Below are 26997 nucleotides of genomic sequence, written 5' to 3'. Positions count from 1 at the left end.
CTACTTCATCCGATTGCTTCTCCTTTTGGCTTCACTGTCATCCAGCAGTGAGGAGAGGATCTGGTAGGCCTGCGGCTGCTGGGGTCCTCCACGTTTGATCTTGATGCTGGTTCGCAGAGGGGAGCCCGGGATCACGTCTTGTCCAGAGCCTGGCTCAATGGAAGATAAAGAGTCTGTAAGGAGAGAAAGTCACGGGAGAGCGCTATTTAAAAGGGGAGGCTAAGGAAAGAGTAAATGGGCCCTTCTGAATGATACCTCTTCCGGAAGAAGTGTCGTCCCTCCTGTTGTCTTTCCATCCAGCAAGCAATTGTGGAGCTACGTGTTTGCTGCCATCACACTACTCCAATATCAGGTCTTTTCCCTCTGCTCTAAACTCTTTGGGGTAAGTACTCTTGCTGCACGTGGCCCACCAGCTCTGGTTCCCATTCCATTTATAAAGTGCTATTCTTTTATTGATTATAAATTTGCCCGGGCTATAGCTGCTATTCAGCATCACCTACAGATTCCTGTTATTTTGAGGGATGAGGCCAAGTGGTCACTGGGAAGCGATGCTCCTGAGGGTTTAAGTACCATTTCACACCTTGTAGCACTGAAAAGATTGAACGAAAGGACTGATCCACCCTAGGCTACAGCCAAATTAGCAATAAAGCTGGGAATAAATATTAGCTGTCCATTCTCCCAGCATGCCTCATGTTAACACACGCCTCCTCTTCCTACAGTGTCCTGCCTCATGAAGCTAAATATACATTTGACTACGGCCACTCTTCTATTTTCCCAGCAGTCAGCAACAGATGCTGATAACTCAATGCTGCCTCATCATTTTTAATGCCCCAGTTTCTTCTTCCTTTTGCCTTCAGAGATGGACATTTGTTTGTTTCCTTGCCAAGAGCCCAACCTCACATGCCAGACACCCAGCCTTGGTTTGATCCCACGAGGCAGCATTTCTGGTCCAAGCAAGCATTTAGCTGCCGGAGGATTTGTGCTGTGTTCACTGGAAGTGAACGCTGCCAAACAATTTGGGCTTTCGTGTGTTCTGCTGGGCTGCTCTCCGCAGTTTGCTGGGCCAGATAATCTCAAACTGCCCTCCCACTGCAGAGAAGCGGTTTGTTTGCTGGTATGTTTTGCCTTGTTGCTTGGGTGGCTGTGGTTTTGGAAACCACACTGATTGTGAAGTTTCTTTGGAAAATGAGAGCATGCAATTGGCATTTCTGCGTGGGTCTTTAAAGCTGGGCCGAGTTGGGCTGCCCAGGAACCTGCGGTCAAATCCTTAACACCTACGGTGGGGACGTGACCAGATAGTTGGTGCTGGGCGATTTAAACCTGTGTGGTGCCTTTCAGTGCAGGGAGGTCTGTGCTCAAGGAAATTCTGGTTTTGTTATTTCATGTCTTTTTCTGTTGTTTTTTCTGTTTTTAACCATATACACATACAGAGATGAACATAACTGCACAAGGAAAAAATGCCTTACTTTCCAAGTTCTCTTTCTAAAGAGTATTTTTGTAGGGCCTAAAGTATGTCTTAAAGAATGCAACTATCTCAAAAGCACAGAGTAAAAATATAATTATCTATAGTTATTGGATAAAAAAGGAACCATTTAAAGTCATACAATATAGGTGTTTAAATATGGCCTTAACTACACTGTTCAATTGAAAAACTTCCATTTTGCTGATGCAGTTACACTGGTGTAGAAGTATACATGGGTCAAAATAACTCGTTTCCGTCCCAAGCAATAACCGAAAATATATTTACGTCAGTAAAAATGGTTTGCTGAAATGCCTATTTCAAAATAACAGCAGTGCATGCCTTGTTGCTGCTGTTTTGCCAAAGAGACAATGTAAAAAAAATAGGTAAAGTAGGCAGTTCCGCGGGGATAAAGTTGTGTGAGTCCCTCAGTCCAAGCCCCAGTGTCTATACAAGCTTCCTGAAGAGCTGATTTTTTGCTTTATACTAACATAAATGAAGGTGCAAAGTAAAAGCCGATGGAGGGCCAGGCCTTGGGTCCCGTAAATACACTGCACTGTGCTGATGGACGGGGTTCCTCTTCCCCTCATACCCGGAGGACGTACCAGCTGGGCACGGCTTGCTGCCTAGGTAATCTAGCGGGCATCTTCCTGGTACCACCACCATCTCAAAGCAAAGCAGCATAAAAAAGATCTTTTCCTGCCCTCGGTCTATAAAATCCAATGAAAATACGAAGCAAACTAGGATTAATGCAGAGGTAAGATCAGAGTGACTGTGGTTAAATCATGGGTTCGTGATTCATGATTTCCCAAAAAGCTTAAGCTGTTGCTGCCTATTGCCTTTGGAAATAGTACTTTGGGCCTCTAAAAGACACGTGGGCAGTGAATAATGGAGAGCAGCACAGACACCCGCACCGGTTCAGCCATACAACATAGCTCCACCCATTGACACTGTTCTGGCGTTGAAGTGCCCAAAAGCATTTTGATTTTAGCACTGTGCGGGCTCCAGAAGGGGCCCGTGGGCTCTCCAAGCATGCTGCCTTACTGCACAGTAATAGATACGCTTTAAGTCAGTTGCTTAGGAACTGCTGGACATTTTAGCTATTTAGTATTTTCATAGGCTAAATCAATATCCAAAGGCCACTTCATAATAAAAGCGGATGTCGGTTTGAAGGAAGGTGAGAGCAGCTTGATCTACAAGTGAGGCCAAGAATGCGGTTCCATGTGTCAGGGAGAGTATCAGAAATAACAGTGCGATGGGACTTGGTCAGTGCCAAGGAACAGGCTTGTTTCTCACAGGCTGACAGTAGATCCAAACAACGCTTTGCCTCTACTGTGTTTCTGAAAGGGGAGCAATTGGCACAGCAACTTTTGGAGGCTGTGAGAGAATTGATCCTCAAGTACCCCAAAGGGAGAAGTCTGACCTGTGACAATTGCACGAGCCCATACTCTGCTTAAGGGAAGAAAACATTCGTTAAGGGACGATGCCCCACGCTGTATCAGTGATGACAAATATCTTCAACAGAAAAAATCTATCTGAACAAAGAACACATGAGACTTTCTTTAAAACTGATGGTGAAAATAGGTTTTATGTAAGTTTTAATCACAAGATGCTCAGGGATCACTGGTTTTCAGGGTAGCACCGTTTGGGCTGTCTGTAAAACACAGTGCTACACAAGGCAAGGGCCTCCGTGGTGTTAAAGTCCCTCGGAAGACACTATTAACAGGATTAAACGATCTGGCCTGAAGACTTGAACGAGCAGCTCCCTGGGAAGCTGGCAGATGATCTGTGCCGCACGGCGTGAGCTGCGGCTCGTGACTTGGCTTTCTGAATTGTAGTGAAAATTACTGTGGGGGTCGTTTCGCCTGCTACTGTAAAGCCAGAGTAACTAGTACTGTTGGTGGAAGCTCTAGGTCATCAACAGGTCTGAACATACTTTAAGTCATGTTGGGTGCCTAGTTTTGAAAACCTGGCTTTAATCGATACGGGAGAGCGCTTGGGAGACTGGGAGGATGTTTAACCATCAAGCAGCTGCCCGGACAGAGCCCCCAGTTGTCTAGAAAAGAACACCTTTGCAACGCTTACCATGAATTCCTATCATGTGCTCAAGAATTAATACCCTCTCAGCTAAAATCTTCAGGGCTTCTCGAAGTTGTTGAACACCTTCCCCCTGCAAGAAGGAAAAGAAAATGAATATTGGTATACATTGCAGATCAGGCTTCCTGTTCATAACGTTGCCTCCATCGTGCCGAAGTATGCAGTGTGAACGTTTGAAAAAGGAAAGATGTAAAACGGGAGATAAGCTGCAAGGGTTAAGTAGGAATGCAGAAGAAATTCCTATTTAAAGAAAAACTCCTCAGTTATATCCTGTGTTTGCAGAGCCTCTGACCCAAAGCCTTTGAGTTTGGTTCATGCTTCTGGAGTGGGGCAAACCCAGGGTGTATATTCCTGTCAAACCTTTGTAATGTGCGGCTTATGTTAACAACTATGCTGAATTACCTGGAGAACGGGTTTTGCTCTCATCTGACATTTACTCTGAACATCCGTGAGTTACCTGGGCTTCCTCATTGTCGGTGCACGAGGAAACTGGGACGGGTTGCTAGCACCATCTTGTTGCGCCCTTATAAACTGGAAGAGTGTCATGCAAGCCCATCCCCACGGGCTTCACACTGCTTCTCACAGAGCTCCTAGCTGGGCCACATCCTGTCCACATATTTTCACATACGTTTAAGCTGTAGTTTTTTGTCCCCATTGCCTTCGATATGGGCTGGACAGGGCAGATAGATGTTGGGAAGTATTTTAGGGTGGGAAAGCAGAGATGTGAGAACTCCAACTCTCTGCACCCACAGTTTGAGCTCTTCTGGGAGTCTACTCCTGAGCATATGGGAGGGGTGGTGGGGGAGTAACTCCCTACCTTGTAGCAGCTCTGTGTGGCAGAAAAACCACTGGGGACTGAGGTGTTGAGTGAGCGTGGCGAGAAGGCAAGCTGACAGCGTGGCCAAGGAAACCTCAAAGCCCAGGATTTCTGGCATGGATTAAGTTCAAACCCAAGGTTCACATAATCTCTTGCTCTGCACTTCTAACTGCGCACAGAACCCTTGCCCTCCACAGACCGGCCGGCCAAAGGGAGTAAGATTGAAGCACAGTAAAGAGACAAAAAGGAAAGTAAAAACAGTAGAAATACATGCTCACATCAGCTCCTTTATCACCTTCCTCACCCTTCTTGCCTGGTTCACCCTAAAACAGACAAGAAACAAATTTGTTGTCGTGTGACTGAGGACCCTGTCCAGGATCACCTGCATCCCTTCCCTCCAAAGGAACAAATTAAAGGCAGAAGCGTTTCACCATCAGAAAACAAACCGCCTCTCTGGCACTTCATGCCAAGGGCCAAAGCGCTCTGTCCTGGCTCCCACCAGCTTCCCAGGAGGGCAGCACCATTTCTAACACTGAACTTGGCCAGGAGTGACCAAGCCACAGGAAGGGCTGACTGCCATGGCCTGGGCCCGGAACAAGATTGAGTAAATCTCATGAAAGCCTCGATGAACAAAGCTTTAGGCTAAAACACTGACATAAAAATATTGCTCCCCTCCCCCAAACATGCATGTGTTCATCTTTGATATAGAACATAAAATCCTCCCTTCTGCTTTCACTAATTAGTCACATCAGCTTCTGCCTCTGAAGATGCTCATTAAGCTTTTCTTGAACAAAGATCCCTATGTGCTGTGAACATTGGTCTGATGTTCCCCTCTAACCAGAAAGTTCATGCATTTCCCAAAGAACAGATGATACGGCGAGATTAAACCACAAGCTAAACATAAAGCAAGGCTAACAAACTGGTGAATAAAATAGAGTGGAAATGCCTGTGCTCCTCAAACTTGTTGGACATCCCTGAGATACTTGCAAAGCGGGGTAGGTATGGGAGGAAGGACTGAAGAAAAGGTATGTGAATTGTACAAAACTATGAGGTAGAATTAAGGAAGAGAGTAGAGAAACCTCCCAGAGGACCTAGGACCTCTCTGGATGCTGCCAGCCAAAAAACCCCCAACTTGCTCCACTAGATCACTTTCGGCCAACCTTCATCTCCACCAGTTTGTTTGCACTCTAGCCATACGTGCCAGTGGAGACATCTCCTGTGCGCCTCCGTTCAGGTATTGCCAAGAAATCATTTGGAGACAACTCTTAATCTCATTAAAGGGTTTCCAGCTCAGTTTGGCAGACTAAGGTGCAAGAGGGAGTTGAGAGCAGCTGATGTGCTTCAGGTTGTTTAACAGTGTCCACCTTTGGGTTCTGGTAAAGCCAGGAACCTCACCAGGCATGGAGCAGGCTTCTAGCTGCCAAGGTTTGGCTAGAGGGGATCTGCAAGCAAAACGCATCTCCTCTGTTGGCGTGACACCTTCCTGCTTACGGCATTTCAGCACGGTCGTTAACATGCAGGAAGACTACACTTCATTTGCAGGGGAATACGTTAAGGTAAGGTTGCCTACTGAACAGCTGTCGAAGCTGGAGATGGTTGACCTAAGCAGTGCATCTGGGAGAGCTGGTTGAACCAGCTGCAGTCCAGCTAGGTGGTATTTATGGTGCCAGGCAGGCACCAAGCCCATCTCAGTCTTGCACACACCCGCAAGTACATCACTTACAGGAAATCCCTTAATGCCCCTCTCTCCAGTCAGACCTGCTTGCCCCTGTTGGAAATAAAGTAAGTGTCATTAGGAGATATTTTTCCATTTGACAAGAACATAGTGTAATTTTTACTCGTGGAATTAAGATGGCTTAATGAAAAACCTTACACTTGGGATAATATGTAAAAAATTCCTCTCCCTTGACATTATCACTTAGAGACAGCAAAAGGGGGTCATGGTTTTCTGTCACGTATCAGCTCCAAATCCCATCACACTTTGGAGAAATTGGGTTCAATAGAGAGCTCCTCAGCTCTGTACCCTCTCAGTAAGATGATTAGCAATTTTTTGAACTTTACAGCAGTCAGTTACATTATACTAGGAAGGAATTTGGCTGGAGATTTGTTTCTTACAAAGATACCACATTCTCCTCTCTAGTAAAACTGATGGCCTGATGCTGCCCCAGACAGCAAACAGAGCCCAGGACTCCCACAGAGCACTGATTTAATCTGCCTCCTGCTCCACACACACATCCCTGCGTTAACCCCAACAGCTACTGATCAAAACATGCGTACAATATTTTGGTTGGTTTGTTTCTTTTTCCTGCTGTGCTAATTTTCACATTGTTCTCAGTGGGGTGTTTTTTTGTTCTTTTTTTTAACAGAAACATTTTGAAATGATACGTGTTGCTTTGGGGCAGAATGAAACGCCATCAAACTGAGCATCTTTTTTCGCATGTTTTCCTCCGCAGCGTTGGTTTCCCACCCTGCAGCACGTTGGGGCAGGGCAGAATCCCCGACTAGGAGAGCAGTTATGGATTATTTAATGAGAAAGCCGGAGCTTGGGAAGAGGAGGCAAAATTTAAAAGCATCTTTAGAAGTCCGCTGATGAAACAGCCACATATTTAACCTGGCTCTTCTTCCCTAGACATACGCAGAAACAAACCCATCCTTTTTTTCGTCCAAAAAAGCTATCTAGCTGGCAGCAGCAGCTACTACTACTACTACTTTTGCTAGTATTTTCCAGAAATAGCTGGAAAAAGCTACTACTTTTGTAGTATTTTCCAGAGAGGGAGAGCTGCTTTGGTTTTGTGTCCCTCAAACTGCTGCTTCGTATAAAACCAACGGGCCTTGGGCATCGGCAAAAACGGTACTACGTCGAGCTGCACAGTGCTCGGTGAGCAGCTAGCCAGCACTGGGCAAAGGCCCCTGTCGACACGAAGAGTGCTGGGAGGAAGGCCCAATTTGTCAGGCGCTCTGAGCATCTTCAAAGGGAAATACTTGGATTCTGCACTGGAGGGAGTAAGGCCTGTGAAAAAGCACAGGCAAGCAGCAAATCACAGCGAGGAGACATAACAACGCACTCAAAATACATAAACAGACTGTTCTCTATGTCCAGGGGAACAGGAAAGGATGTTATCAGCTTAAAGGGGATCAAAGGATATTTAGGCTGGATGTTAGAAATATCTTTTATCCCAGGCCCTCACTAGCTGTACCTCTGAAGACTGCCTGGTGTGGTGTCTCCCTCCCTGGCACTGCTTAAGAATAAGATGAAGAGAGGCTGATTGTGAGCAGCACACATATAGATGTGCCATCCAGGGGATGTGCTCAGACTGCTTCAGGTCTCTTCTACGTCTGTTCTCTCGGAGATTAAGCAGGAAGAATGTATAATAACATTTTCTCAAATCTCAATAGACATTGTAAACCCTCCTCTGCTTTTCTTTGCAGCTGCACAGCTCCTCCGCTCCATGTAAAGCTAGCTCTAATTTGTATCCACCAAACCCAAAATTGCAGCATGTAGTTGTCAAAACCAGCATTCAAATCCACACTCACAAAAGAGAAAAAGCACACAGAACATCCTACAGAAATTCTGCCAGAAAAAGCAATTGGCTTCACTTTCCACGCTAACAGAGGAAGGCCGGGGAAACAGAATGCATATTTTCTATTTAGCAAGACATTCTGATATTTGAAAATCTCATTTGTCCCAAACCCAGAAGGAGAGTTACAGTTCTGCATATCTAACAAGAAGGGAACAAAATTGAAGTCTAAAGGATTTGTCTGTAATGAAGGGACACAGTGCAACAAAGCTTTTGTTTCAAAATAAGTCTAGTCTTAGTGATACGGTCAACCACAAACTAAAGGGAAATGTTAAATGAATCAGTGAGGAAGGGCTCTTATCAGTTTCCTGGATGGAAACTTGACACTTTACCATATACCATGCCTTTTTTTTTTAACTGAAAATTAACATTCAATGGCGATGAGCTGTAGTCGATAACCTGTGCTAAAATCTCATCATCAGTTAATGTTTTGCTCTCTATCAGAATCTTAAAGTCTAGGCCCAGAAATACGTCAGTCTCTAATCTATTAGTGAAGCCAATACATGCTCAAAGTAGCTGATGCGCACAAGGAAACTGTTATTAAAAAGAATTCTAACAGTCACTTAAAATGGTCTCCAGCTTTCAGGGAGTTGCAAGTGATTTCTTATATAAGAACAGCGCCCAAGCATCCAAAACAACATGCAAAGATACTCCAACAAAACAGAGCATTTTAAAAGCACATGTGCTCCATGCTCAGCTATGCTCCGCTCCTTGGCATCAAATTCCTCAGGAGGGAATGAAACAGCCACCTGGACTTGCTCTCCTTGCACACAGTCTGGACAGAGGAACCCAGAATCATAGAATGGTTTAGGTTTGAAGGGACCTTGAAGATCATCCAGTTCCACCCCCCTGCCATGGGCAGGGACACCTCCCTCCAGCCCAGGTTGCTCCAAGCCCCGTCCAACCTGGCCTTGAACACCTCCAGGGATGGGGCAGCCACAGCTTCTCTGGGCAACCTGCACCAGGGGCTCACCACCCTCGCAGTGAAAAATTTCTTCCTAATAACTAATCTAAATCTACCCTTTCCCATTAGCCCTCATCCCATCACTACGTACCCTTGTAAAAAGTCCCTCTCCTGATTTCTTGTAGGCCCCCTTCAGATACTGGAAAGCTGCTATAAGGTCTTCCCGGAGTCGTCTGTTCTCATAGTTTAAGTCAGTTGCTGGTTATTCCCATGAATTTGGGAAGTCATCAGATTGGAGTTAACTATTTTGCATTTGTCTTTCTTAGCTCTTTCAGCCATCCCTCTGTCTTTTGGATTGGAAGAGTGAGCCAAAATGAAGAAGCAGCACGTCCCCTACAGCCACCCATTTACAGGTGGCGACCTCCACGTTCACCTCCATCTATGTGACAGTAAAAGTGGCACTTGGAAGAAAAGGGAACTTGTTTCCTACAGCCGTGGCACAAGGCTGTTGTCAATGCAGCCACCACTGCAGACGTCCATTGTTTTAGAGGTACCAACCAATATTTTTCTCCTTATCTTTGTTCCTTTCTTTGACTCTGCTCTACATTGGGGTTTTAGTGATTGTCCACAGTCCATCTGGGCACTACTTCTACATTTTGCAGATCTAATTGCTGAATGATCCTCCACCACATACTACATTCTCAAATGCTTTTGCACTCCTAGTGTCTCTCACAGATTTCAAAGACCACAGCCTTTTGGAGAGTAAGCTGAACAGAAGCAGCTGAAGGCCCAAATGCAACTTCGAAACCCTTCCTGGTGCTTGAATGCTGGTCTGGGAATCCGATACATTTATATCCTTGTTAGATTTTTCTCTGGTACTTCCTAAACTTCACCAGTTTGGAAATAACATTCAAACAGCCCTTCTTTCTATGCTTAGTTATTAGCACTTCACAACCCATCAAGGACTGAGGTATAGCACATAAACATATCAAGAACACGATGTCAATATTCCAAATATATTGAGAACATCATTTGACCTGGGGAATGGCTTTGGTTCAGGAAAAGTCTGATGAGCTTTTACTGCCTTATTGCCACAGAAGGAATAGTTCAGTTAGACCACTCAAAATACTCAACGCTAAAGAGCTTTGGTTGGCGGAAGAAAGTTGGTCTCCCCAAGCCTTTATATACCATGTATTTGCTACCTGAATCTCTTTAGGGAACACCAGACTTTGCAAGCAATCCAACCCTTTATCTGTACAGTAAACCATCATCTTGGTTCTTGCAGAACACCTGGAATTTAAAATTGTTTATGGCTGTAGTCCCACAGAATTTGAAAGACCTATGCTGTATATAATTTCTGACGCATCACCCCAGGTGTTGCTGTGTATGTAAAACCTTACTCTCTCTCCTCGGTCCCCTTTGGAGCCTTTTGGCCCAGGTTGTCCTGGAGAGCCCGGTAAGCCCTGAAAAAGAAGGAAAACAAGAAGGAATTCATTTTTCTGTGCATCTTTTGTGTAGGTGTAGTGAATACATCTCCCAGCGATCCTCAACTCCTGAAAACCTCATACACCCATTAAGCACTTGGGCTGGATTCTCTTTTACCCTCAAGCAACAACAATGGAAGCTCTGTTCACAGATATCCCGAGTCCCAGAGTTTCTGCATATCCCCCTATTTGGATCCTTTAATGCACTGCAGGCTACTGATGTAACACTTTTAAGGGGTCAGTATGACAGGATAGTTCTTGTTCTCAGTTTCCAAGAAGAAATTAATACACAGATAGTATGGTTAGCTTAAAAATCCCCACTACTTTCCCCCTCTTTGTAATTGCCTCAGTGGGTGGCACGAGTAAGCAGACATACCTGAAAATTAATTGGATTGTGCAGTGGAAATTATTTTGAAGCTATTCACTCACCCTAATAAACAATTTTCAAATTAAGCCCAATCTCTACTAATAATTTTGCTCCCTGGGTTGAATAAATCTATAAACCAGTCACCAATGGATAAGAAGGGCATAGTCTCCAGATTTCTACTAATTGAACTGCTTTGCAGAAATCGATCCAAATTCTTAACTTATCCACCCAGCGAAGCCACAGCTATAAACCAGACAAGGAAAGACCAATATTGTTTGTTTATATCCAACATGCTCCAGCTCCCCATGACCATATGCAAGATGCGTTTTTTCCACCTCAGGTGACTTGCACATCACCTTGGAGACTGCAACAAATGAGACTACTGCTTCACTCCAGACCGCTGGTGATTTAAGCCAACCTGCTTAACAGCAGCCCCCAGAAAGCCCCACCTCTCAGCGTCCACAGAAATGGGCTTTCTAGGCCTAGCTGCAAAGAGACTCAACTTCTGGTTAAGTGGCCCAACAAGATTGGACATAAGTGTTTTAAGGGTCTAAAAGAGGAGCTCTCTCCCAGTTTCAGCTGGGAGGCAGCAACGCTCACCATTAACAAGTTGCTCCTTGCCTGCAGTCAGCCCTACCAGCTCACCACCAAGCTGCACAGTGACCTGGCCTCCGCCTTAGCTACTTCCCCCCTGGGCCCACAAAAGACTCAGAAACTCAGGCCTGGTTTAGGAGGTTAACTAGGGCTGCCAAATGAGGTAGGGCACAAACCAGACTTGGCCCTGTGTCAAACACGCAGCATGAACAAACTTAAGTGTCCATAAGCATCCTTTGCTCTTGACAGCTCTCAACAATGACTTTCGGTGCGTGATTACATCAGGACGCTCAAGAACACGGAATTCCACAAATCTGTGGTTAAAAAGTAAGAGATTTATAGTGTGTGCTGCATGTGAAAAAGCCAGACTCTACTGCAGAACTTATTTAGGAATTGTGAATTACCTTATATTTAATCACATTAAACTGCATCTGTCGTTTTGCTGCCAAATTTCCCACTGTGTTCATATCTATCTGGAGTTTCTCATTGTTCTCCAGAGCATTCACTAATTGAAATGATTCTGCTACACTGGCAAACTTTCACTAACCTGCTGTCCATTGCTTCTTCAAAGTGATTAATAAATACATAGTAAAAATCTCCTTTCCCTAATTTCTAGCAATTCCAAACCACTTCTTATCAGGTTTGAAGTCACATCCCTCTGTTAAGCTACTTAACCTTTCTCTCTCTCTGTGCTCTTCAGTCACTTTTCTCTCTTTAGTCATGTTAGATTCCTTTGAAATATTTGATGTTACTGGTTTACCGCCACATTGAGTAATACTCTTCCGAAAACTGGAGTCCCTTTGTATCAGCCAGCAACTATTTTGAGTAATTTGGCAGTTCACTATTCATCATGACTTCACTTCTTTCCATTTAACCAGCTTTGTCCATCCGCATGAGTACTTTGCCCTTCTTCTACCATAAATTCTTTTGAGTGAGTTTATGACGCTCCATTATTATCTCCCCCCTCCACAATTTTTGTATTGATAAATAATCAAACTAATGGGAATTGGTGATATTTTTCTTGAATAGAAAGTGCTATTTCTGAAAAAGTAGGCTTAAGAAATTCACTTTGGTGAATTGGTGAATTCCCATTGATGCATTTTTATTCTTTTTATGTCTTCCACAGGAAACACTATTTTTCTATCACTGTGTTAGTAAAGCCCATGTCAGATCCTTTGCATCAACTGAGGTCACAGTGAAATGTTTTGACACAGCAACAGCAAGATATGTTGTTACAATTACGGGAAAATCTGGAAAGCACAAACATTTCAACCTCTCAACACAATTCAGAAGGAAAAAAAGGTATTAAAAGCACAGAATTTCATGGGGAACAAAACATCAGATCTACAACTTATAAAGTACTCTCCCCCATTGCGCAATGAGAAGATGTTGCGCACCTGACCCCCCCCTCTGTCCCTCAGCCCCAAAGCGCCTTACTTGTAATCCAGGGGCTCCGACAGGTCCTGGGGGCCCTTTGGGTCCTGATGCGCCTGGTGGCCCTGGTGGGAATCATCATTTGAGACAATTTTTAGGAGTCTTAGAAGGAAGGACCCTAAATTCCAAACATACACACTTCCTTTCATTGTTCTGCTTAGTCTCTCAAGGGGTAAGAGCCGTTTATCCATCACAGGCCTACAGCACAAGCGCTTTGTCACACACGGGAGTATTGGCTACCCACATCTTGATATAAGATACCCCTGTTCCCTAGGGAAGACATTAGAGCTCTGGGAAGAAAAAAAAAGGTGTGAAAATAGGCAGGAAGGATGTCAGGAACATGCTGCATTTCCATTGTTTAAAATTACAACTTTTGAGAAAACTTAAACTGGATCTGTGGAACAGCTCCGTCACAGCAGATACTACAGTCGCTGTTTCTGAAGCAGAGAGTGTCCCGGAGGTGGCAAGGGAAGGCCACAAGCCTGCTACGGTCTGTCTCGCTAGCGTTTTGTGAGAAAGCTGATGATGAACATGAAGGAGACAGGGTTTGGACATAGCCAGCATGAGAGGCTGACTGTGGCAAAGCAAAGCGCTCTTTTGTTCTTTGCTCGCTCCAGTGGCAAGAAATTCTTTTCAAGTGTGTGCCACAGAAGAGCCTGCTTCCAGGACGAGTCAAACACTGTCCAAACAGGCCAACTTGTTTTACACAGTCACTTCGTAGATTCATTCCTTTTGGAAAAATAATTATATTTCAATAGTAGCTGTTAAATTATACCCTCAAATGGGAGACAGGATATTTGCTTAGTCTGAACTTAGCAATACTCCTGCTTTAGTTGTCACAACCCTTGGCATGAAACAATGTGGACATTATACATAAAGTACAGCTGAATCAGCCTCAATCATTAATGCACCATACAAATGTTTAAGTCAAAGAATAAAGGAATTGAAGGATAAATGAAAGGCCCTCATAATGAAAGGAAAAGCCTCTTCTGCAACTAATGGGAGTGCACTCCTAAGTATGCATCATCCAGGGAAGTGCTGATGTTTGCAGCGATACTATCATTTAAGCCACCCATCAGCACGCAGAAAAATACTTGACACTGAATTTTCATCCCAGATTCTGTTTTCAGTTATACTGGTAAAAATCTGGAATGGCCCAAACCAGCTCCAGAATGTGCAAAGTCTGCATATACATCACAGAGCAGTTGGCCAGATCCTGCTCAGTGGAGCTTTACAGCAACAGGACAGGATCACAGCGGCAGTGAGAATAACTCTGCTCTCATAAAGGAATTCACTGGACCAGCCATTCTTAAAGACAGTCTTTAATTATTGCCTTCTCAAGATGTGTCCTGCCAAAGGTAAAACAATCTGCCACTATCAACACATAAGAAACCTGGTTACTTCTTGCCACCCTTCCCACTCCTGGACCCACTGCTCTGCTGCCCTTCCAGTGAGGACCACTTGTTTTCCCTGCAGGCATCCCATAGACCACTCCAGTCCCCAACAGATCTTCCCCATCACTACAGGTTTGCAGCTTAACTGAGTTTATTACCTGGTGGCCCAACAGGGCCCGGGGCTCCCCGTGGTCCTGGCAGCCCAGCCATGATGGTGTCTACGACGGTGGAGGCCAGCTGGGGTTCTCCATCTGTGTTAGAGCAGAGCAGTTAGTGTCTCCGCAGCAAGAGCTGCCCAGTCCCAGCAGGCAGGACTTCTCTCCAAAATCCTTTGGTGCCCGTTGCTGGCCAAGGGCAGGCAGTGCTTCAGGATGCAAAATTTGGACTCTTGGAGCAATTGCCCTTTGCTCTCTAAGGGCACAGGCTGCATCCCCCAGACTCATCTCACCTCTGATAACCCCAGAAAAGTTGTCCTTTCTGTCAAAAAATTGGTGTTCCCGCACACCTATATAATCCTACCTTTGAATGCCAAAGTAGATTAAGAGTATCTCTGCACTGTACAGCAATAACTGACCCAAAATTTGCGATCTCCAAGACACATCTGGCTTCTGGCTCCCTGAGAAATCAAACCTGGATGTGGAGCTCCCTCCTGTCTGGCATCGGTGAACGGCCGAGCCAATCTGGCAGTCAAGGCTATCCCCACCAACCCAGCAAGCTCACCCTGCCATCGAGGTGCTGGTGGGAGATATCCTGAGGTCTGAGGATGCAGGAAAGCCTGGGGAGATGGTGTGCTCTGCCCCCTCCACGTACTCAAGAAATTCACTTGCCATTTAGGATTATTTTAGGTGTTCAACTGGCCAGCTTGGGCAGATCCACTGAGTTCTGGGAAGTGGCTGGAAATGGGAGTGGAGCAGGGAGGGGAAAGGCATCAGCAGGACTTGGAGGAATTTTGTGCTTTTGCATGTCTTTCTCGGTCCTCTCCTGTTAGGAATAAAAATCAGCAGCCTGTAGGTGCTCCCGTCCTCCCTCTTACTTGAACCAATAGGCTCACCACTTCAGCTGGTGGCTGAATAGAAAAAACAGAACTACATATAAAAAAGCAACTCACATTATTTTTTGCAATTTCAAAACCATATTCAACAGCCCTATTCCCTATGGACCTGTACTGTAGCATACCAGCAGTCTGGGCAGGTATCTCTATGGCAGAATCTTTCATCTGAGCATCCCACAATGCTATTTGACAGCTGTGGAAACCTAGGGGGAAAATTCCACGACTGACCAAGACACCAAGGTCACAGAGCAAGGAAGGGAACCCCCATGTCCTGACCAGTGCTATAGGACCAACTGCATATTTCCTGTTGCACTGAGCCTGGATGAAGACGTTGGCTCCTAGTCATTGTGACAGTAAACCCTCTGAAAAGTCCACATTTTCCATAGCTGGAGGCCACCGTGCAGGAATAATGTCCATCTACTCCTGCCCATGACCTCAAACTTACTCATGTTTCCTTTCACCCACCCCTTTAACTCATCACAGTAGAATTCAAATTCAGGGGAACCCTTTGCAAGTGTAAAAGACTGCAAACGTCTCACTGCTATATTGATGTAAATATCAAATGACACCAGGAAGATCTGAAGGGTGTTTGTTTACTCCGCAGACTCCAGCCCAAAGGACATAAGGTGAAATCTCCAGAAATGTTAGCAGACACAATATGAAGCCTTTTCAGCTTCTGGAGTGTTGGGAATGACAGAGAGGACTTTCAAGCTAGTTTGAAAGTGGTTCCTAGGGAAAACTGTGAAATCTCTTTAACTGCCAAGGATGACAGTATATCTCTGTGATGCCTTCCTGGCAGCAGAACAGCACAAGATCTAACCCAGATCCCTCCGAGAACCAAATTTCGTACCTAAAGCCTGAATGCAAACAGGTATTTCTTTGACTATTGTTTCTAATGCCCATCCATCTTCCCTTCTTCACAGCCCTGAAACAAAACAACTGAGACTGTTTTCATGTTCAGAGGGAAAGGTACCCAAGTGAAGTGTGTAATCCAATTAATTTGAGTTTTATTTGACCATGTCAAAATCCATCACTGTTTGGGAGTAAGATGAAATTGGGAAATGAGCATTGAACAGCAGTGAAGGCATTAACAATTGCAGAGCCTTTTGTTTTAAAGAACAAGTGGTCAACAAAATCAAATGCACATCCACTGAGAGGGGGAGAGGATGGGCTGCAAACAACCAGGATTTAATTACTGCTGGAGGTAAGCCAGGGATAAAGATTAGGGTTACAAAACATTCCAGCTAAATGGTACGTTATTATGATGACAGAGTTACTCCCACAAATCCTGACATTGGACTCAAAGTTATTTATGAAAGGTGATTCCATAATTGTGACACAGAAGAGAGCTCTGCTCAACAGCCCTTGAGCTCAGCAGCTCCTGATTTGGCCTCTGCAGCACAGGAGCGTGGACACGCAGGAAATCTAGAGTGGCTCCTGGCTCAGCTGCCTGGCCAGGCAAAACTCACTCAGATCAAGGTTTCCTTCCAGGATGAGCTCTGAATGAAATGGGATTGAAGTGTGTTAAACCACAGCCCTCACACTTTTTAAGGGACTCTCTCCATATTCCCATAAAGCAGCAGGAAGAACTCTGATCTCCTTATAGACTCCCTTCTTCTTATAAACAGGGGGACATTCTGGGGCTCACTGCAGCTGGAGGTTGTTATAGCAGCCACAAAATAGCTCCAGCAACAAATGGTAGCAGGAATCTTCCGTTCTCAGCGATCTCCTGCACTGACCCAGGCTCTGCTGGGCTCAAGGGCTGGATTTTGTTTCAGTGCTTCTGGATATACCAAAGCAGAAGGCAGACAGATGTCTGCCTCATTTGAGAAGACCTCGATACACAGTTTTCTCCGGGAGCTTTCCAACTCTTAGCCAAGCCAAGAGGAAGAGCACTCTTCCAGTCTGACCTGGGCAGATACAAGCACGGATGTTCTCTGAAGAGAGCACAAACAACCTGCAAAGGGGAAACCTGAAACGGCACAGAAGTGCCCCAAATGAGGCAGTGACATTTGCCCAGCCAGAGTGGCAAGGCATCTCAGAGGCACAGGCACAAATGGCTTTGATAGCAATCGGTATGGTTTTCTAAATCAACTGCTGTTTCCCTCCTCTTCCCCTTCGCTTCCTCTGCTCTGTTCTCCCTACCTCAGGAACGGCTACGCATGGCAGAAGGCGCTGGGATATCACTTTGCAAATCTCTGTTCTACGCTCTTTTTTGCCAGCGACATGCCGGGCACACAGGCAAGCCTGCTGTGCCTCACTTCCCCCTGCTCTCCCTGCAAAATAGGTTAATGTTCTCTCATGTGCCCTTTGCAAACTGAAATCTTTGAGATGTAAGAAAACACACCCCTCAACAGAGTGAAAGTTGTGTTCTTTTCTCCTTTCCCTAAAAATTGTCTTAGCTTTAGCACAAGAGAGAGGACTGAGCTGAGTCTAGACCACATACCCGATCCACTCATTTCTCAGTGGCAGAGAGAGCAAGCGATCCGTGTAGCCTCAGCAGTGGGGTATGGCAGTTTAGCTTCTGGCCTACATCTAATGTTTCCAAGGGATAAATTCCCCCATTACAGGCTTGATTTGTTGAGACAGGATGGAAATGAAGTAATCCTGACTTAATTTCTTTCTGCTACCTGATCTGGAGGGAGACAACTGGGATCAATTTCTTTACCACAGCAGAGTGAAACTGTGAGAAAATACTTGTCTCCCCGTTTTTGGCTTCTGCCTGCTGATAAACATTGCCAACAGGAACTTGTTGCGATTAATAAAGGCACATGCATTAACCATGTTCAGGCGGAACCAAACGCTGTACTACTAATAATAATCTGACACAGCTTCCTCACATCTCCGTGGGTGCACATGCCCATTACCAGGAATATGCTTCCCTCTGCTGTCAGCAGCTGGAATCTTGTGTTTATAGTTTTCAGATGTGCTCCATTCAAAATAAATAAATTATTTTTCAAAAAAATCTATCCAGAATTTACAAGGCTAAGTTTTATTTGTTGGTTGTAGAGGATCAACTTTCCACCAACCTGTGGTAGGCAAAATCAGCCAACACTTACGCAAAATGGTAAGTTTTGTAAGAAAATGGTCTCAATGTTGCCGTAACTTTATCATGACCACATAGATACCTTATACTTGCAGTGAGACTCGTATAAATAAAAATTTTTAAAATGAGAAAAATTGTCATAAAGTTTTGGGCTACTCTTTCTGCAAACCAAGAAATCTGTCACAGATGTGGGGGAGAGGTACAGGGCTGCCCCGGGGATGTAACAGTCACCATTTACTCACGGGCCTCAAGTCCATGTGGGAGCCTGTTGCTGCCCAGCGTTGGCAGAGTTAATAGAGCTATTTATCCACTCATTCATCCTCTTCCCATTTTGGGACAATACAGAGTTCACCCTTCTCACACATCAGCTGGGAAGGCCACGTAATCAACACCTTTATATACTTTTTAATTTATCCACTACTTTGCAAGAAAGAGTTTGATTTAAAGGGTGGTTGGAGGGAGGGGGCAGCAGCAGTACCCAAACCATCCGTAAAGACCCTTGGAATAAAAAGCTGGATGCAGAATGGCACCATTTGGTGTGATCCTGTAAGGCAGTGAGGTGACTGTAATGCAAAACTTTCTTGTTATAAGGCTCGTGAATGCAGCAGCTTAATCTACATTTTGTGAAAATCTTAGTATTGAACCACAATTAATTTCATCCTGCCCTTACGCTCTAAGGAACTGAATATGAAATTGAGCTGTTAAAATCCTTCCCAAATTAAAAATACATCTGTGTGCTTTTGCGAAAAGGAGTCTGGAGAGTGGAGTGGGTGGAAGGGAAGGGAGAGTTTTAGAAAACTGTCAGACACAGGGAGACTTACTAATCCTTGGCTGTAACTAATACAACTGAACTTTGAAGCTGGATGTGCGCAGAAGAGCTGGGCAGGAGGCACAGCTGAAGTCTGGGGAGTGGAGATGGGGGACACAACAGAGCTGGCGCTCCAGGAGTGTACCAGCCAAGTGGAGATACAGCGGAGCTCTGCTTTAGCATTATTAGATGCCAGCTAAACAAGACTGGTCCAGAAGAATCAAGCCCAAATCTGAGTGCACTCAGATAAAAGTGCATGATGTGCCTTTCCTAGAAAGCTTTTTCATGCCACGCACAGGAAAAATCAAATATATTTTTTAAATCGCCATTTCCCTCCAGTTACAGAGAAAGGGATAAATCACTGTCTTGGTCTGGGGTTTCAAGTCCGTAATTGCGTGTTTTGCGTGGATGTGGGTAATTTTGATGCACCAGAAATACACGTGGAAGATGCATCTGTGGGGGCAGGAAAAGAGACGCATTTAACAGATGTCCTTGTTATGTTATATAATTTCAGAGTTGCAAACCTTTGGTACTTACTCATTTCTGAGCAGCCCTGAGCGCTGTAACACTGCAACAGCGGCACCAAGAGGCCTCTCAACAGCACAGTTTCATTGCACCAGCACCTAATCTGCCAAGACTGCTGTATTTCTCTACCCACTTGTCTCTCGTGATGCTATCTGAGCTCTGGCATTTCACTAGAGACCCTCTTCACAGCAGCTACTCATGATGGGACCTTAAAAGGACATCAAGTTGCCTCCTCAAAGCTATGATGAACCCAGAAAACCAGGCACAGGGAACAACCACAAATCCCCCAAACCCTGTTCTCACTGATGAGAGCAGTGACTTAGTTCCTCATTTTGGAGAGGTGAACCCTTCTAGCTTCTAAGTCTTACGTGTTTCATCTTGAACAGGAACTTCCAAGAGACCCACGCAATGGAGGCAGATTGCCTACCTGCTCCCAGGGAAGGCAGGGCCCTGGCAGGGAGGTGGGAGGAAGAGCTGAGCTGCTCCGTGCCTGCCCGCTCTGCTGATCTACCAGAAAAAACATGGGAACCGAGGAGGAAACTTACTTTCTTTTTCAGCTGTGGGCTGGAGTGAGTAGAGAACGCCTTGTTGGAAGGTAAGAGGGAGGCTTGGGGTGGCTGGTGGCCCTGGAGGACCTGGTGGCCCTGGGATCCCGGTTTCTCCTGGAAGTCCTCTCGGTCCTTGAGGTCCCAGCAGCCCTGTGCAGAGGCAAGAGAGGATGTGTTAGTGCATTTGAAGATATGCTAATAATGCTACCACATAAAAAGGCAGTAAGAAGACAAAGGATCTGTCCTGAACTGTAATTGTGGGAATTAGGGGTGTCGGGGGAAATAGGAACAGCTTCCCAATTTTCCATTATTTGTTTTTAGCACCTTTCTTGGCAAAGCAGACAGCCTTACTTGGCTCAAAGGTGCTATGAAGCTTAATTCCTGCAGAGTAAAATCTGCCCCCTCCCTGAGGCTGAGCAAGAAACTAAAGGCAGCAAGGTGCAAAATCAAGCACTGCGCTTTCTCTTCCCCTCCACGCACACCTGTCTGTCACCTTACTGCCAGGAAAGCAGGGATAGAACAATGGAAGCCTGGTCAGTCCAGTAGGAGATCAATTCCACTTCCTGTGGGGCTGGAAGGCTCTCGTTGCAAACTGAGAAACCAAAAGGCAGACACATCCTTGGCCAGACTTTAGCCATTGACAGGTTGCCAGAAAATGCCAAAAAGCTTTCAGGGCCACTCTCGTGTTTAAAGCACGCTCCAGGTTTCAAATCTTTGCTGAGCTCAGATTGACAAGGCACAGCCTTTTAGACACGTAGAAAGCACAGAGCCTGAAGTCTGGCACCTACTGTGTAGTATTGCCTTCATCAAAAGATTTAGGAACATTTTGGGGATGAAGAAACTCTCCTAGCTCAGGAATGAAGTGCAGTCTGAAAGAATGGCCTCATAACCTTTCCTTTAACATACAAAAGCATCATTAGTTTGACATCCTGGCATCTGACAGCTTGACACAAATGGTAGAGAACAAAGGGAGTTAAAACAGGGACACAGCGAGAGGGTTAAACAGGGAACGCTCTTCTCCAAAGGCCAACAGATCAGAGACTGTTTTTTTACAGCTCCTGAGCAGGATGGGAAAACATGATCCTGCTCTGCAGTTTTCTAGGATAAGCTCTCTCCAGCTCCACAGGAAATCCCAGGCACTGTCACTGTTCGTGCAGGTGGTTGCCTGCTCTGAGCGCTGCTGGCTGATTTCAGTGCCCAGGGGCCTCGCTGGAATGGATTCAATACCAACTGAAGATGCTCAACACCTTGTGTGTCCGGCCTTTTATGATCTGTTGTCACAGATAATTTGTATAAAGTGAAATAACTCCTATCACAGTAGCACTACCCTCCTCCAGGACTTACCTGGTGGCCCTGCTGGGCCCCTCTCACCGGGTTGTCCCTTCTCTCCTTTTGGGCCTGGTGGTCCTGGAAGACCAGTTGGTCCAACAGGGCCTGGAGGACCAACCTGTCCTGGCAGCCCTGAAACCATTCAGAAAGGAAATTAGCTGGAGATTAGGACACTGTTGAATTGAGGTCTTTAGCAACCTAGAAACCAGAAGAGAGGGACTCAAAGGTGCAAAGGGAAGAAATGCGGCCTTGCACAGACAGGGTGGTACTGGTAGCAAGAGCTGGCTGGTATGTAGGGCAGAAGATTCAGGCTGGACCTTGCTTCTCCTCTTCTTCCTCCAATCTTTAAAGAAACAAGCACAACCCCACACACGAGGCCCACCCCAAAAGGTCAGCAGGATGTGCAGCTACAGCTGGGATGTACTGGTCAAAGCTAAACTGAGCCCGTGCTGTCCCCTTCCGTAAGTGTGCATGGCTCTGGGCAGGATCTGGCTGGTCCCTCAAGCACTCCTTCGCTAGTTTCGTCCAGACACACGAGTCGGCCCTGCGGTAGTCCCAATGTATCAAAATACACAAAATATATTTGTAAAAGCAAATCCAACCCTGTCTCCCACTTGCTCTGGCTGATCTTTATATACCACCCAGAGATTCTGCATCAAAGTCATTTTCCTGTTTTCTCCTGTTTTCGTTCATCTAACAAGTGTGCCACGCTGTGCAAGAGCATTTGTCATCCAAACTGACATGAATGCACCCACACTTCTGAAGTAACTAGATGTTACTAATTTGTATCAATGAACAGGCTGCCCAGCAAACCTGTCTGGAAATACCAGTAACACCATAATTACAGCTCAGCTTCTTGGCAAGTCCACTCAGACCCCCCCATGAGCCTCCCAAAGGTGCAGGCAGTGTTTGCAATCTCAAAGTGACTACTTCTGATGACACGAAAAAAAAATCTTAATGTTGTTTTCTTTAGCCTATCAAAACAATAACAACAATTGGCAATCATATAGAGGTTTTCAGAAAAAAACACTGTGCGTCTTTGGCTCACAAAAGGAGTAGCTGCTTTGAAAAATAAACTTAAATACTGCGTGAACATCAGTGAAGCCTTTAATACCTTAGAGAGGTGGGTGAGTTCGTCTGTCTACCCAGATTAAGTGGTTAATGGTTACAATAAAGGCATTAACTGTCAGAGCCAAGAGAGTCAGAGGTTCCTGGTTTCTGGGCTACCGAAGGGCTTTGAGTATGTGAAAGCAGTGGCAGATGTCAGCTACAAAGCCAGAGAAAATCTGTGTCCAAAGTCCAGCGCACTCAGATTTCAAGTTTTAGTCTGTATATTACGTATGACCATATCCCAGCACAGTGCAAGTTAAACTTTGATAAACTCTTCAGCAGTGTGCTTCCCTTGCCCTGGTGTCAGAAGAGGTGCTGGACCCTCCAAGAGCAGTGCCAGGAGAACCTGCTGCATGTAGGGCATGGGGAAGAACGGATGGGAATGGTGGGAGAGAAGGAAAAGGGAAACAAATTGGCCAACTAACACCTTCACAGCTGGTACCAAAGGGAGCAGGGCCACATAATAAAAACCAAGGCTCCCACATTGGATCCAGTTCCCACTCTAGGTGTGGGACATCCCACCTGGGGCACAAAACCTTGTCTGCATTTCTCACAAAAAAGCAATAATCCCCCAGTATTAGACCCCCTTGAAAGCTTCCCCTTCCTCCCTTTTTTTTTTTTTTGCCATTCTGGAGAGATGTACAAATTATTTTTTTCTTACAAAAATGAAATCTATTCCTCTCTAACCCATGATGAAACTGGACAGACTGAATAAATGAGATTTTTCAAAGGCTTTGTGTGGAAGTGTGTGCCTGTACTTTTGTTTTATTCAGTCATCAATAAAGATCTGATTTGAGTATTGAAAAAGTAATTAAGGGAAGGTTTTAATTTGCATCAATTTGCTTACCTACGGGACACAAACTGCAGACTTTTCCGTGAATAGAGGGGCTCCTTCAATGGATCTGGGCTAAAATCTCTACCTGACAGTGGATGCTGTACTTGGCAAGCTCAAGGGGGGTGATCGGGAGCCCATTTAAGAGAGCAAGAGCACTTGTTCACACCATTGCAAGCAGCTTCTTCCCCCTACCAAAAACCCCCATCACACCTGAAACTTTACTGCAGCAAATTCTTACCAGCACAGGGGGAAGAACAGCAGAAACACTCTTCTGCAAGCACAACACACTGCTGCTCAGTGTGGGTCAAAACATCTCCTCACTTGTATAAATCAGCCTCGATCCTTCAGTTCAATCTTTATAACTCAATCCTGTGAACTTCTGCAGACCAAGAGCAATCCTTTGCTGCTAGCATCCTCAATCATGCTGCTGCAGCGGAGCTTTAAAGAAACTGGCACTTATTTCCCTGAAGGCGGAAAGCGCTAAAGGAAAGACTAGGAGAAGCAGCACTGAGTAATGTGTCAGGCAAATGCTAATACTGGTGACAAATGGTGTTACCAGCATAAAAGAGACAAGTGCAAAAGGGAGAAGAAAGAGGGAAGGATTCAGGGAAGAAGGGGGAGGGAAATGAATAGGCCAAATCTTCAACTGGCATAAATCAGCTCTGCTGCAGTGGCATTGCTTTCAGAGAGCGGAAGTCCATGGCAAGTATTTATCCTCCAAAAAAAAAAAATAAAAAAAAAAATAAAAATATATATATATGTAAAGCCATTGGGGAAAAAAAAAAAGGCAGAGGGTGAGTATTCTACTGCTGGAGACCAAATCAGACGTGCAGAGGCCTGAATTTTCTTCCTGGCCCTGTCGTTAACCTGCAACACGCCATCCGCTCCCTTTCCTTCCCCACGGTCTTTGCACAGGAGCAGGGTATTCTCCATTTGTATGGAGCTTAGTGAAACGGTGCCCTGACTCCCACCAGCAGCTCTCGGTGCCCCTGGCAGGCAATACCAGTAAGATAACAACGGTGTTTTCTCCCATCACTCGGCACACATCCTGCTCGCTTGATCCACGTGTCCTCCAGTGAACTGCCTCTCCGTCGGGCAGCGCTTTCTGTCCTTTGTGTGCTGGGGGAATCGAGTGTCTCAAAGATGATAAAGCTGGCGTTCCACCTTCCTAACCAGAGCAGCCCATAATCAGATAAAACCCAAGAACGTAACCCAGCCTCTCTGTATCTGAGGCTCCGAATCACTGAGGACTCCTGGCGACAGGACCCTTCTGCTTTCTGGCCATATCATGTACAGCACTGGGCATAGCAACGTTTTGTGCTTTGAAAGAGATAACGGCAGAAACAATTGACTTACCCTGTGGTATTAGCTGCTCCTCTGCACCTCTGTGTCCTTTAGGCTCTAGTTAAGGTCAGGGTTAAAAAAAAAAGGGGGGGGTGGGGGGGGAGATATGAAAAATTAGGTCTCTTGCTGCCAACTGGCTCAGCCAGAGTATATATATTTTCTTAATACTCAGTAAAATGTATCCTGTTGATTAACAAGCTGATCAGAAAGGCCAGCGGTGCAGCTGTCTCAACAGCTCTGATTGCTTTTAAATGATTGTCTATTCTCAGCCCTGTCACTCACAGAAGAAATAACTACCCTAATAAACAGTAGCAAGTTTTCCTGGACCTCAGCCTGGAGAGGCGTCAGCCAACACAGAGCTGTAAGGTCATCCAGGAACACTCCCACCATTGAAAGCATCTAGTCCATATCAACCATCTTTGTGTTAGGCATCAACATCCCGCCCTTTGTCCATCCGCTTTAGAAACTTGGTGGCACACAAGCTAGGATTTGGATTTGCCTTGGCTGAAAGACTAGAAGCGCAGCAGAGTAGGTAATATTTCACAAAAAAACCTCTGGGGGACAGTGACTGGGCTTTCCACAACCCCAAATCTTTCAGGACACTCAGGTTTGACTTCCACCTACTCTAATATCACGTTTGTTGAAAGACCTCCCGAGGTCTGCAATCTCTGTAAGGTAACCTGGGGCCAGCTTTGAGCAACAAGTCGCAGCAGAGTGTTGAAATCGCGCAAAATGGGCAGTGTCCCCCCATCCTCAACCAACAGTGGGAAATTCCCTACATTTCAACAAAATGTGAGGGGTTTTGAATCGTAGATAGAAACTGGTGTAGGGAGGGAAGGAAGCCAAATGTGGACCCAAATCCATGAAACATTCCCAGAGCTCCTTAGCGAAGCAAGCACCTGAAGCCCACAGAGCTCTGGTAGGGGCTTGAGCAGGCAATCACACGTCAACAAGCAACTTAACTGATTACCTCTAATTGCTGAAAGACACTGTCCTGACCTGAAACGGTCCAGTCCATACCTGATTCCTAGTTACTACACTAGATTAATAACTAGGTTAAATAAACCAAGGCTAGAAAAATAAAGGGTAACAGTGAGCCAGGACTACACCCGGTAGCAGGCATGCAGGGCTGTAACACATCGCACACGGCCTGGAAGTCTGGTTGACAAGACAGACTCACATACAGGTCAGACAACACCACCACCTGCTTTTTGGAGGTGATCACTAGCTACCTCCTGGATTTGCTGCAGGGGCGGATTGTGTGGGTACTGGACCATGGAGTCAGTCTGATGCAAGTGCTATGGGAGATCTGTTCTGTTTTGCAGCGCTGCCAAAAACCTGGGAGAGTGGCATTCGCACCTCCTTGCTGAGAAAGAGGAGATTATCATATGTTTATGGAGGCTCTGAGCAGAGAGGACTTTAAGTGGAAGGGACAGTGTCATCAGTACTTTTGCTGGATTGACTTTAGTACAATGAAGTGCAGGTGCAGAGATACTGCAACAGCAAAAATAAATGACATGGAGAAGGCAGAATGAGCATATAATGGACACTGGGGAAACCGCTTTAATTCAGTTCCTGGCAGCCGTAACTGTGGTTCTGAAAATACTTTACGGAACATATTGTTAGAGAACCTCCCTCCATGTTGTGGCATCCTGTCAAATTATAAACATGGACGACATCTGGTCTATGTTGGTTGCTCCAAGTCTGCTGCAGTCATGAAGGGCTGCCATAATAAACTGCTCTGACCAAAAAAAAAAAAAAAAAGAAGAAGAAAAAAGCAAAGTAGGCCCTATAGAGGATAAAGAACTAAAGAACTGCTCTGGGAGCAAACAAAGCAATTGACAGACAGGGCTTTGGAAGCAGAGCGCAGGGATCTTGAAATGAGAATCCCAAGGTCAAGGAAATTCAATGCGTGGGGATCTGTCTAGCCAAGTGGGCTCAGAGGGAGATTTTCTTATAAGTGTATTTTTTTTTCATGCCACAAGAGGGATCATAAAACAGCCCATTGTGTTTACGGTAAATTTAAAAAATATAACGCAGAGTACAACTGATGTTGCTATTCATGGGAAAGTTTTTCCTCCTAATAAAACCAAGAATTACCCCTACCCCAGTCCTCTACCTCCCTGCACTGCTCCCAGACAGGGAAACACTGCGTTCGGCGCTCAGTAGGCAAGTATGAATTGTCCCTCTGTGATCCTGATGACTCTCTGGAGTTTCCTCAGGAATGTTTCAATCTATTCAGGCCTCAAAATCCACAATCTTTGGACTTAAAA

At 45.4% G+C, this 26997-nt stretch overlaps 1 protein-coding gene across 1 annotated transcript in view; it reads right to left on the bottom strand.

Moving 5' to 3' along the window:
• Positions 1-26997, bottom strand: part of COL26A1 (collagen type XXVI alpha 1 chain) — a gene marked incomplete at both ends in the record, with an annotated part of 175349 nt that continues 148352 nt past the window's right edge. The window contains 10 exons of the mRNA XM_082493295.1: positions 1-173; positions 3545-3629; positions 4652-4696; positions 6097-6141; positions 10256-10318; positions 12738-12799; positions 14287-14379; positions 20104-20256; positions 21451-21567; positions 24737-24781. Of these exons, the coding sequence (XP_082349421.1) occupies positions 1-173; positions 3545-3629; positions 4652-4696; positions 6097-6141; positions 10256-10318; positions 12738-12799; positions 14287-14379; positions 20104-20256; positions 21451-21567; positions 24737-24781 (881 nt within the window). The remainder of the gene's footprint in view (positions 174-3544; positions 3630-4651; positions 4697-6096; positions 6142-10255; positions 10319-12737; positions 12800-14286; positions 14380-20103; positions 20257-21450; positions 21568-24736; positions 24782-26997) is intronic.

The sequence above is a fragment of the Vanellus vanellus genome (genome assembly GCF_965231255.1).
Source record: "Vanellus vanellus genome assembly, chromosome: 19".
NCBI classification, from domain to species: Eukaryota; Metazoa; Chordata; class Aves; order Charadriiformes; family Charadriidae; genus Vanellus; species Vanellus vanellus.
The sequence above is the reverse complement of the archived record's forward strand: the minus strand, read 5'-3'. Positions and strand labels throughout refer to the sequence as shown.